The sequence below is a fragment of the Cebus imitator genome, unplaced genomic scaffold (assembly GCF_001604975.1).
Source record: "Cebus imitator isolate Cc_AM_T3 unplaced genomic scaffold, Cebus_imitator-1.0 Scaffold189, whole genome shotgun sequence".
NCBI lineage: Eukaryota > Metazoa > Chordata > Mammalia > Primates > Cebidae > Cebus > Cebus imitator.
Genome location: NW_016107504.1, coordinates 3,054,368 through 3,067,528, shown reverse-complemented (window position 1 = coordinate 3,067,528; position 13,161 = coordinate 3,054,368). Strand labels below are relative to the sequence as shown.

At 37.9% G+C, this 13,161-nt stretch overlaps 1 protein-coding gene across 3 annotated transcripts; it reads right to left on the bottom strand.

Moving 5' to 3' along the window:
- Positions 1 to 3,166: 3,166 nt before the first annotated feature.
- Positions 3,167 to 10,964, bottom strand: NXT2 (nuclear transport factor 2 like export factor 2). Of its 3 annotated transcripts, none has more exons than XM_017546485.2 (4): positions 10,779 to 10,964; positions 9,675 to 9,761; positions 6,247 to 6,391; positions 3,167 to 5,352 (listed from the first exon to the last, which is right to left on the bottom strand). In XM_017546485.2, exons 1-4 carry the CDS (start codon positions 10,791 to 10,793, stop codon positions 5,171 to 5,173), a joined length of 429 nt encoding a protein of 142 aa, XP_017401974.1. In that variant the 5' UTR covers positions 10,794 to 10,964; the 3' UTR covers positions 3,167 to 5,170. The 3 variants fall into 3 exon arrangements, with proteins under 3 accessions (XP_017401974.1, XP_017401975.1, XP_037600890.1); XM_017546486.2 differs by lacking the exon at positions 10,779 to 10,964 and adding an exon at positions 10,532 to 10,676; XM_037744962.1 differs by lacking the exon at positions 10,779 to 10,964 and adding an exon at positions 10,543 to 10,622.
- Between the last annotated feature and the right edge of the window lie 2,197 nt (positions 10,965 to 13,161).

Here is a 13,161-nt window from a genome sequence, read left to right as displayed (position 1 = left end):
TTGTAAAGGCAGGGGCAAGGATTAGAATAAGTGTCTGGCTGTGGGAAACTATCATTCTCAATATTTTACCCTTAAAGAAAACCAGAATTTTGGGAGTGGAGGAAATCAATCACCAAGCCAAAAAGTGTAACCATTGCATTTATGTAGCATGTGGCAATTAAATATTTTTGTTTGTTGCCTAATTTGATTCTCATAACCACTTGGTGGGCCAGATAGGACAAATAGTATCTCCATTCAACAGCTGAGGAAAGAGGCCCAGAGTAAGTGAATTATGCAAAGTCACAAAACACATTAGGGACAGAATGGCCTTAGAATACAGGACTTCTTTGGGTCTGGGACCAGTATTTACACCTTAGAGACCACCACAGCCTTTGTGAAACAAGGGGAGTTGATATGCAGACGGGTGCTAAACAAGAAGTGGATTATTCATGGAACATCAGGAAGTTACCCTATATGGTCTAAAAAGGGGAGGCATGAATAATCCGCTCCTTGTTTGGGGTGTTCAAGGAGGGAGGAAAAGGAAAAAAAACCCATGAAATTTACTTAAAATTTATGAAAATACAGCTTACATAATATCAGACCATGCTCCAAAATGGTTTTGCTAGAATGCCTTCTCACTTTTTTGCTTGGACAACTGAAATAGGACAGTTTTCCAATTCAACTCCTTTTCATTGCCACTCATTCTATTCCCAAACTCTGCCTAAAGGCTAATGTGAGGATTTGCTTTCTTAGTTCTAAACTTCTCATGCAAACCAAGGAATGGGAGGCAAAGACTGCTGCCTTTCATGACCCTCAACAAATATGAAAAGCCTGAGAGGAGAAAGAAGTTTTTGGTCACTTCCAAGTCAGGATGACATCACTGATATATGGCACTACCTTTTGGAAGCCATCCCTATATCCCTACTCAAAAGTGATAGTGAAAATATGCTTGCTCTATTTTTGTGCTTTTTAAACTGATGGTACAACCCCTTAGGAAGTTGTAAAAAAATCAATTGAGCAATTTATGATCAGCATTTTCAAAAAAATTAATAGAATGAAATAGAAAATGCCAGGACCACACTGTAAGTGGTAAACATGAGTTTTATTTTGGACATCACACACACACACACACACACACACACACACACACACACACACACTGCATATATAGGTCTACCTGTATATCTGTAAACTAGGTTGTGATATAAAATACACTTCTTACTATGGGTCTCGGTAAAAATTTTGAAAGCTACCTATCTAAAGAATGCATACACCTCAATCCCAGGTTTATGCTGTGTCCTAAGACCCCTCAATCTGACACATTATTCCAACATTTTTCTACCTTTTACTGCTTCTCTAGAAAGCTAGACTGACCTACATAGCTGACTGAGAGTCACTGAGTACTCTTTTGTAAAGACAGCTGCATTTGGCAAAGGGTAAGCATTTATTAATAGTTTGGTAACAAGTGTTTTGATGAAATACTTTTATTATATAGAGCCAACTGTAAAATCAAAAAGACAAAAATGCCTTACCATTTTCCCCTAAATATGTATGGTTATGTTAAAGCACACATAGGGTAGGAAGGACAACACATGCTTATAACAAAAATCAGTAAATGTAATCCCCTTCCACCAAATTTCCTGCCCAATTTCAGGCAAATAGTGAATTCATCAAAATTTCATAAAGGAATTCATTGTAACCTTCTTGGATTTTGACTTCTTGCTCCCTTTCCAAACACTGTGCTTATGCTTGAACCTCTTTGGGACTATCTTTTTAGATACACTATACATTACTAGGTGATTTCCAAAAACTATGAAAATGTTACCATGACTCAAATTCACTGAGTCTGTGTCTCTTCTAGCCATACGGGCTACTCATGAAATACAAAAGGCATCGTGACAGAATTTGAGTCATGAATTACTAGTCTTGTAAGCTTACAACCTTTCACTTCCACTAATGCCTACAAGTTTAGATCTAAGTAGACTCTTAGCCGTTTTTATCTAGGCAAAACTCCTAAGATGCCATTTTTTATAAGACTCACCATTACTTTACCACTGAGAAAATGGAAATGAGACTAAACTATGATATGGCATCAATTTAATATCTGTACCAATTCCAGGGATGTTAAAATGATACATGCATATTTGAAGACATAAAATATGATTTTTAATTTTAAGAGCTATTATTTTGTTTTAAAATTAGAGATGAGGTCTTGCTCCATTGCCCAGGCTGGAGTATAGTTGTGCATTCATGGCTCACTGTAGCCTTGAGCTCCTGGGTTCAAGTGATCCTCCCAACTTAGCTTCTTTAGTAGCTGGGCCTATAGTCACATGCCATTGTACCCTGCTAACTTTTTTTTTTTTTTTGAGATGAAGTCTCACTCTGTTACCCAGGCTGGAGTGCTGTGGCGCAATCTCCACTCACCACGACCTCTGCCTCCTGGGTCCAAGTGATTCTCCTGCCTCAGCCTCCCAAGGCTGGGACCACAGCGCATGCCACCACGCCCAGCTAACTTTTTGTATTTTTAATAGAGGCGGGGTTGCATGGTGTTAGCCAGGATGGTCTCGATCTCCTGACCTTGTGGATCTGCCCACCTTGGCCTCCCAAAGTTCTGGGATTACAAGTGTGAGCCACCGTGCCCAGCCCCCCACCCACTAACTTATTTTTATAGAGACAGTGGTCTTGCTATTTTGCCCAGGCTAGCCTCGAACGCCTTGGCTCAAGTATCCTCCCACCTTGGCCTCACAAACTGTTATGATTACAGGTGTGAGCCACCACACCTGGCTGGGTATTGCTTCTTCTCATTCCGCTCCAAAAAAGTCTGTTGATGTATTTTTAATGTAGCATTAAAGTTAATGGAACCATTCTTTCTGGAAATCAACTGTATTTTGGTTTCACTGCCTACTGAATATAGCATTTTAGCTAGTTTCTCAAGGTTAAGATTTCCAACTTCTCACCAAAAACCTCACAGGTGTCTCAAACAAGTGATGATCTCAGGAATGTGAATAATTGGCAGGAAAAGGAGAAAGATATGGCAGGTTACAGAAGGAACAAAAAAAAGATCCAAGTTGTCAACCATTGTTAATACATTACTGTAATTTTTTTTCCTAAATTTGGAAAACCTTATATTGCAAAGAAAAAAGTACCCATTCTGAAACCTAAGAACAAAAATTGAAAGACCTTAAAACAAGCTTGACAACACCTGTCATAAGGCAAAATTTTATTTTTTCAAGTTACAAAAATAAGAACATGTCAAAAATACAGTCTAGTCCGTATAAGAGTAGTTCCAGCCATTGAAAAGTTATACAGAGTTTGGAAAAAGCAATTTATATACAAGTCTTAAAACACACAATAATCATGAACAATACACACCGTTCAATTTAGTTATTGCTAGTTATATGCAGCTTTTACTTGACATCGTTCTCTGTAAGGGAAAGGGCAGCATTTGGGCATTCTGATTGTTGCTGCTAAAGCTGTGGTTTTAGAAAATCGATCTAAAATAAGAATAAGCTCACTATGAGTAGAATAAAATGTGTAAGTTTCAATCACTACAAGAAAGCATGGTGTAAATTTGAGTTCCATACAACTATCATATAATTCTATGTTATTAGTATAATAGAAATACAGTGTACAGTTTTGGGCAAGAGTAAATGAATTACTGGTTTTACAATTAAATGAAAAGAAACAGCTTTTGGTTGCAATGTAGAAACAAAGCTGGCATATCTAGCTTACCAATATTAAAAAATGGAAAAGACATTTAATGTTTAAGTAAAAACCGAATCTAGGTTTTTTACCTTTAGAAATTGAGAGATAAAGTTAAGCATTTTGTTCTTTTGAGGATTATCATGAAGATCTGCTATTCTCTATTATTTTCTTTCTAAAAAGACAATGATTTAGCCACATAGCAGGAACATATTTGAAAACAGATCTATTTACCCAATGTCATATGAAAGAACAAATCACAAAATTAAATAATTCTTTTAATAACTAAAGATAACGCAGTTGACGGTACAAAACACTGGGAAAGAATCATTTATTTGGGGGATGTGTGATACGTAAGAAACTTTGAGCCTAAAGTTCACATGGAAGACTTAAAAATTAAGGGTGTCACCAAGAGATAGCAATGGCTTTGGCTCCAACTCTCTCATGTTAGACCCTGTTAAAAGGTTAGACTTATTGCTATTATTTTACTCCCGTAAGTTCTTGAATAAATGGAGATATACATTGGTGATAAGTACGAGATGAAGTGAAAAGATCTAAATTAGTCTTAGAAGAAAAGTGACACTCATGACCATTTGGCAAGGATACTTACTAACTTAGTGATTTAAATACTAAACATAAGCTACATTTTTAGGAGGTAGAAAACAAGTACCAACAGTTTACCATTTGGCACCCTCCTTACTTTTGGCTTCAGCCTTGGATTTCTATTTCTCATTCCCTACCTATACCCCTGTTAAAGCTATTAGTTCTACTACCACTCATTACCTAAATGTATAGACCTTGAGCTGCCAAGAAAAATCTTTTCAGGAAACTTTGCTTTTAAGCCACCAAATGTACCCAATACTCAGATTATCAATTGAGAATATTCTGCACTTCTCTAGCTGATGTACTTCTTAAGAAAACACACCAAAATAAAAAATATTGCTTAAAATGAAAGACTACTGAACATCTCTATATGCAATTCTAATATGTCAGAGTAGTTATGTAAACCTAAATCTGTACTATTTTCACTGTACTGATCTGAAAAAGCCATATATTAAAATGGCATTTCCAGTGTTAACTGAAATCAGGCAATGTGTTTTACTACAAAATTAACCTAATAACCAGAAAACTCCACTTCTTCCCAGAGAGTTATATTGTGCTGCCATTCCATAGATAGTATTATAAAAGGATTTTATTTTTGCAATAGGCTGGGTTCACAGTGAGTATGTTAGTACCAAGATCATGTGTTTAGTATTACTGTAAGAATGTCATTAGTGGAATGTATATAAGGCATGTAAAAAACTAGCTTTAAAGCTCTTAAAGGGCAATGTTCCAAACTGGCATCTGGTAGAAAAGGTGCTGACAGGAATAAAAAATATTAAAGAAATTTGGTTTCAGCACATATTATAGTGCTTCTACAATCAAAATAGTTGACATAAATTTCTGGTGCTGGAACTAATTGACCAAATGAGAATGGAGTTTTGCCCCTTTAACTACTAGCCCAATCTTGAAAACGGAAGCAATCACTTGCAATCTTCCACACAGTATTGTTGGGAGTGGACTGTGCAGTGAGCAGGAAGTTCTGGTTGAAGTAATGTTGTTTGTTTCCATCAAACTTCACAGTTCCACTGGTCACAACAAGAACTGTAGTCTGGGACTGAGTTGCTTGCTCTTTATCCACATAAAAAAAGAGAATAGGTCAGTTTCTATCTTGAAATAAGCAGATATTCAGGATTAAAATACATGGTTTATGGCCTAATGCTTAAGCTTTTTTTCATAAACTTTCTGTCCCTTGAGCATAATCTTAAGCATGCATACCCAAATCCAGAAAACTACATACTCATTCAAAGATATTAAAATTTTCAGTCCAGAAAAATTTGGGGTGCTCTCTCTAAAGTTTCAAAATAAAGAGCTTATATCTAGCATAGGACCACTTGCTTCATATATATATTAATATTTCTTAATTAATATTTCAGGTTTCTGACAGAGCTTATTCGTGTTTTGCTTCTTAAACTATTGTTCTTTTCAGGAATTATAAAGGAAAAAAAGTCACCCGAAACTACAATTTAAGACACTTAGAAACCCACCTAGAGGTTATATTAAACTGTATCAATCTATCTGGAATCAAACTGTCTTGTCAAAAGTTATCCTTTCACATAACAGAGTAAATTTCTGTGAAATATTAATAGATTGTAAGATACTGAAACACATTAATCAGAGATATGGTATAATTTTACTCTGGAGACATTTCAGGGCCCAGCAAGCAAGTAACCATTTCAAGAAATTAGATAATCTTTCTTCTCCATTTACAAAAATCACATTTAATCTCAACTTTTCATACAACTTTTAATAAGCCATAATCACACAATCCATCAAAACCTACTATTGGAAAGAATCTGAAGGAAGACCAAAAGTGTGACTGGACATTTAAATTTTTCATAATATTTAAATTGCTCAAGTAAGTAAATAGTTCTACCATTAAAAGTTGCTCACTGCTTTTTGTGTAAAAGCTCAGTGCTTACTAAAGAAAAACAAAGGAAGTACCTTGAAAGATCATAATCTTACCATGAACTGGTTGGCAATCTAACATATTGACCTGGAACTCACTAGAAGGCAATGTGTCAAAAAAATTATTTAGGGCATCCAGCCCTGAAACAACATTTCCATTCCATATTAAGGTGGCCTTGTCCAGATACAGCCTGGTTAGTGCCTAGAAAGAATGATAAATTTTAAAAAGGGAAATAATTCTGGTTCTAGGTAAACATTTTACAGAAATGGATTCAAACATTACAGATGGTATATAAACATTTTTGTAGTTCTACTTTCATCTCCACTCCCCTTGCTCCATCTCCACTGGAAATTAATGTGAACAAAATCTCTGACTTATAATCTTGGACTTAAATAAATATTACCCTACTCGTTCTTCTTTCTGTATTAAAATGAATGAAATGATCACAAATTCCAAGCACATGCAGCCCCAAGCCAGTTTTAGTTTCTCTTCCTTTTGTAATTATGAGAATTAATAGTTTTCAATCAAGCCTTACCTGTACCCTTTAATGCTAGTGCCCATACATATATGAAACATTTAATGTTTGCATGTGTTAGAATTAGTTCACTACTCACATTTTTTAGAGAAGGTATCTATGTTTTCTTGAATATTGCTCTGCTTTTTTAAAAAAAAAATTGAGACAGGGTCTTGCTCTGTTGCTCAGGCTGGTCTCAAAACTCTTGGGCTCAAGAAATCCTCTTGCCTCAGCCTCCCAAGTAGCTGGAATTACAGGCATGTCATACCATGCTCAGCTATAGCACTACTCTATTAGTGTACTTAGTTCAAAAGAATCATGAGTATTTGCTAAAGGAGAGACTTTGATAAGTCAAATAAGCTAAGGCCCAAATGAGGCAGAAATTCAACAGTTAAAACTCTGAGGTCACATGACACACTATTAGCTTAATTCTATAATGTAACTTGGGTTTAAAGGCTGGCCAGGTGTGGTGGCTCACGCCTGTAATCCCAGCACTTTGGGAGGCTGAGGTGGGTGAATCACAAGGTCAGGAGTTCAACACCAGCCTGGCCAACATGGTGAAACCCCATATCTACTAAAACTACAAATATTAGCTGGGCGCGGTAGCAGGTGCCTGTAATCCCAGCTACTCAGGAGGCTGAAACAGAAGAAACGCTTGAATCTGGGCGGCAGAGGTTGCAGTGAGCCAAGATCGTGCCACTGCACTCCAGCCTGGGCAACAGAGTGAGACTCTATCTCAAAAAAGAAAAAAAAAAAAGGCCAACACCTATCTTGATGCTGGCAATTAACGATGTTGTCTTTTTTCTACTTTATTTTTTGAAAGCAGTAAGGTACAATGCACATTCAAGACAAGGTACAATAAACATCCATTGTCACATCCCTTTCTCCTGACATCAAATATCTGTACAAGAAATGTGTTTTATCTTTTGCCCTAAAAAAATAGGTTTTAACTTGACAAAAAGAAGCAATGGGTAAAGGATTTCCTATTTACTAAACGGTGTTGGAAAAAAGAGCTAGCCATATGCATAAAACTGAAACTGGACCTCTTCCTTACACCTTATACAAACATTAACTCGAGATGAATTAAAGACTTAAACATAAGACCTAAAACCATAAAAACCCTAGAAGAAAACCTAGGCAATGCCATTCAGGACATAGGCATGGGCAAAGACTTCATGACTAAAACACTAAAAGCAATGGCAACAAAAGCCAAAATTGACAAATGGGATCTAAACTTAAGAGCTTCTGCACAGCAAAAGAAACTGTCATCAGAGTAAACAGGCAACCTACAGAATGGGAGAACCTTTTTGCAATCTATCCATCTGACCAAGGGTTAATATCCAGAATCTACAAAGACCTGAAACAAATTTACAAGAAAAAAACAATCCCAAAGAAAAGTGGATGAAGGATATGAAGACACTTCTCAAAAGAAGACATTTATGTGGCTAAGAAACATATGAAAAAAGCTCATCATCACTGGTCATTACAGAAATGCAAATCAAAACCACATTGAGATACCATCTCACTCACACCAGTTAGAATGGCAATCATTAAAAAGTCAGGAAACAACTGATGCTGGAGAGGATGTGGAGAAATATGAACACTTTTACGCCGTTGGTGGGAGTGTAAATTAATTCAACCATTGTGGAAGACAGTGTGGCCATTCCTCAAGGATGTAGAGCCAGAAATACCATTTGACCCAGCAATGCCATTACTGGGTATATAAACAAAGGATTATAAATCATTCTACTATAAAGACACATGTACATGTATGCTTACTGCAGCACTATTCACAACAGCAAAGAGTTGGAACCAACCCAAATGCGCATCGATGATAGACTGGATAAAGAAAATGTGGCACATATATATCATGGACTACTATGCAGCCATTAAAAAGCATGAGTAATTCCATGTCTTTGGAGTTACATGGATGAAGCTGGAAACCATCATTCTCAGGAAACTAACACAAGAACAGAAAACCAAACACCACATGTTTTCACTCATAAGTGGGAGTTGAACAATGAGAACACGTGAACAAAGGGAGGGAAACATCATACACCAGGGCCTGTCAGGGGCTGAGGGGCTGGGGAGGGATGGCATTAGGAGAAACAACTAATGCAGATGACGCGTTGATGGATGCAGCAAACTACCATGGCACGAGTATATCTATGAAACAAACCTGCACATTCTGTACATGTATCCCAGAACTTAAAGTATAATTTAAAAAATCCCATGTTTAATAAATGCGTTTTATTAAAAAATAGGTTTTCAGAGATAGGGTATTAACTTTTGCAGCTGCAGGATAGAAGTAGCTCTCCAAAGCACAGTTCTATGCTGGTAAGGGACCTAGGCAAGATTCATTTGACCACATACTGAAATAATTACTTAAAAGATATGGTACAGGGATACGTTGATGAAAACCTGATGAAATCTTGGTCTGTTGAGGACTTAATATTATCCAAGCTATGTGGATACTCTTTGTGGGTGTAACCTATAGTTTTGAGCCGCAATGAGAAATTATCTATAAATATATGAAATAAAAGGGGCAAATCAGGAAACAATCCCTGTAATGACCGACCCCTTTATTAGCACTAATACTACCTTAACTGTATTTGTTAACTGATGGAATTAAGAAAATGTAACATATTTAAGTGAATATATGCTGCGCCTAATGTTAAGGCAGTATTTTAATTAATTCATACTTACCAACCTGAAAATAAAATGAGGTTAAGGGAAAATAGCAACTTGCTCCAGGTCAAGGAACTAGGTAAAGGTAAACCTGGGATATGATTCCAGAGCCCATATTCCCACTAATGACAGACCAATCCTTCCCTGAGCAATTTGCTTTTAAAGAATAAGTCCACAGTTACCACTTATGCAAGTCAGATGAAAGGCTGGCTCCAGACAAGACCTAGTATTTAATAAAGAGTAGTAGAGTCTATAAAGATTAGTAGAGTCTATAACACTCACCCGTCTTCTTTTATCCATTGTCTCATAGTAAATATTGACAAATTCCTCAGCAGCTCTACATGCCTGATCTACGTAAGTTTTAAAATCCTACAAGAAAAATTCCAGAAGTATATATTACCAACCTTTTCAGCCCCTCACAAACACAAAACCACTGACAGAAGCTGATGATTTCAACCACTATGTAGCTCTATATACAGTCCACGTTCTTTCATATAAATTCAGACATTTGAAAGGCTAGGCTCTAAAGTTTTCAATTTTAAAAATTTTCACTAATTTTAAGTTCACGTCTTTAGGACATAATATTCTCAATGAATCTGATTGTTTTTCATTCTCCACATAAACATTTATAATGTTTTCCTGGCAACTAAGTACCTTAGGCTCAATATTTTACAAAACATTCATGGCAATGAAAATGACACCACAACTTTAAAGAAAGAGAGAGAGTGGCAAAAACTGCCACTGAATAAGCTGGGAAAGCGTTTTCTCTTTTCAAGTGAGATGTTAGAGCCAGACTTCAAAGCTGTTGAATGGAAAACACACCACACACACACACACACACACACACACACAAAGTAGTTCAACTACTTGAAAAACTGGCAGTTCCACTTAGGAAACTTTCCCACGTTACGTAAATGTTCACTGATGTTTGCATAAGGACTGTGAAACCAAAGAAAGCAACGCTGTTGGCGTTCGTGCCGGAGAATTAAGGAATACTTTCTTCCTCATTAATTTGCGGGGCCCAGTCTATTGCTAAATTAAGAACAATGAATAGCCAGTTTCTTTGTCAGGTGACTTAAAGTGATTTTTAGAGAGGAAGATAATCAAGAGAAAGAGACTGCAAACCAAAAACAACAAACCCCAACATCCCCGCGTCTCGCTATTTCCCAGCTCAGGTTCCTTTCCCTGACCAGAAAGCGATTGCAAACCAGGCGGGGGCGGGACCGGCGGGGCGGGCAGCTAAGTGTGGGCCCGCCCCGCGGTGCAGAGAGCTGTTCCGTGATTCGTCACCTACCCACGTGAGCAGCCGCCAGACCGCCCCGGAGCCCCTCTCCTCAGCCACTGAAGCCCGGCGCCCAGTCGCCCTGCCCCGGCCCAGGCACTCACCACAGACGTGGCCATCAGGGAGCTTGTGGCAGCGTGTTTCGGCAGTAGCGGCGTCACCACCTCCTCACGTGTCCACCTCACACGGCTGCGGAATGAGCAATGCTTAGGAAGAGCGCGAAACCCGAGAAACGGACGGAATTTTCCACCCTCCCATTCTCTCCCGGAAGTAGCTCGGTCCGTCGTTAAAAGCACACCGATGTTCCAACCTTAAGTTCCACCTCCCTTCAGTTCCTGCAGATCTCTCCCATCCGCCTTATTTATCTACTTGTTTGATACTTATTTACTTAGTTTAAAATTTAAAAACCGCTTTGTTTTTGTAAACATTATACTCAAAAGGAAAGTCCCCTAGTTTTCTAATGACATGCCTGGGGACAAACAAAAATGAAATAGTTCAATTACAAGGACTTTTTTGCCGCAGGAGGCGGAGCCAAAGCCCTCTGAAGATCAATTCGAAATGTGAGGAGTCCTACTATTCCATAGCCTATAGGATAAAGGGGCAGAGCTTGGGGAAAAGGCGTGCATGACTAGTGAACAATTTAGCATTCTGGAACATTCTGAAAGGACCATCCTCACAAAATGTTGAATTACTACAAAATGTTGAATGTCTAAAATTACTATTTTATTTTTAACATAGCCATATTCAACAGGAAAAGCTCATCTAGTTTCTCCATTGTGGCATTTTAAAATGTCTTGCAGACACCACCATAAATTAAGTTTACAGTGCCATTCACCACCTTTGAAGGGCTATTTATTCTGCAAAGTATTCTAACAATAAAATGTGGAGTGCTGACTATATGTAAGGTGCTTTTCTAATCAGTTTTACACATATTCACTTATTATAATAATGCTGAGGTAATTGCTATTATTTTATCATCTCCGTTTTACAGCTAAGACGAAGTGTAGTTGCCCTATGGTCACAAACTAGTTGAGATTCAAACTCCAGCAACATAACTATCACAGCAATCTGACTTTGCTCCTTAAAAAACGTTCATCCCAAATCCACCAACGACTTCTGATTTAAATGGCAAATTAATTAGATGTTGTTGTTTTACCTTGAGTGGGTGGTGTGTGCCTTCTCCTGATAATAGTCTCTTCTTTCATGGTATCTTTCTCTGTCTCCCTGAGACCAGTTGCTTCTGAATTTTCTCATACTTTTAATCTTACTCTACCTGGCACTTTATTCTTTAACGTAGCTCTAACTGACGCTCCTTCTCAGCCGGTCTACTTCCGTCCTGCTAATGTCTGACCTCCGTCACTTCCGGAGCATCCCCTATTTTTAAGTTTTTTTTCTTCCGGGTGATCTAAATGGCTACCCGTATGCTAATGAATCTCAACAACCTATCCCAAGCCCTCACCCCTTAACTGAGCTCAAATTACATATATGAATTTTGCTAAAGATGAACACCAGAGTGCACTGTAGGCTTCTCAAACTTGTATGTCCAAGATTTAAACTCATTATTTCCTTTGCATTTCCAAACTTTTGTATTCCCCCAGTCACCTATCTTGAATTCTCTGAATTCTCGGAATCTTTATTTTTTTGTTTCCCCTCTCCTCCTCATCATAATTGATTCAATAAATATTTATCAAGTATTTACTATGTGCCAGGACAGAATTTTCCACCCTCTCATTCTCTCCCAGAAGTATATATAGAGAGTGGTGAATAAAATAGACATGATCCGTATCCTTATGAAGCTCACAGTGTAATGAGAGTGCTAGACAATAAACATAAAATTATCGCATTACAAAGAAATTCTAAGTAACTTGCTTAGTTCTGACCATTCCCTATATCAACCCTTCTCCCTCTCCCCCCCCCTCCGTCTTCCCTCCTCTCTTCTTTTTTTCTCTCTTCTTGGCTCTCTCCCTCCCTGTCTACCCCCACTTCTCCCCTTTTCCCCCTTTCTTTCTTCTATACACAAACTTTGATATCTCTGTTATCTATTTTCCTCCAAATTCTCATAATCTTTAAATACCTACCTTGGTCTGATCTCTTTTATGGCGATGTGGGTGGCTGTTGGTGTGGGAAAGAGTACTGGAAAATATGGGAGTGTTGAAGTACTGGAAAGGGACAGCTGCGTTAGAGGTGGGGGAGGGCTCAGTTTTGCATAGAATTTTTGCACAGAATTTTGTGCTACAAACTGGGAATTGCTACATTGTGCTACAAAGGTAGGAGACTGGGTGAACAATGATGGGCTCTGGTTGTCAGAGCAGTGAATTTAAAGATATGAAAACTATGTTGGGCAGTGGGGGAGGGATACAAATAGAAACAAAGTGAATAAGACACAGAGTTGCTCCTCACTAGGTAACTGCAAATGTATAAAACTTGGGAAGAATGACTAGGAAGGATGTGAAAAGGCATTTCTTGGAACACAGCGTTGCATTTTGA

What these genes read in the sequence shown, in the direction of transcription:
- NXT2 (XM_017546485.2), bottom strand. An exon ending in CAATGGATAAAAGAAGACGG is followed by an intron (nt 6,392 to 9,674) that starts GTGAGTGTTATA and finishes CATTCTTTCTAG; the next exon opens with GCACTAACCAGGCTGTATCT. An exon ending in AGATTGCCAACCAGTTCATG is followed by an intron (nt 5,353 to 6,246) that starts GTAAGATTATGA and finishes ATGTGGATAAAG; the next exon opens with AGCAAGCAACTCAGTCCCAG.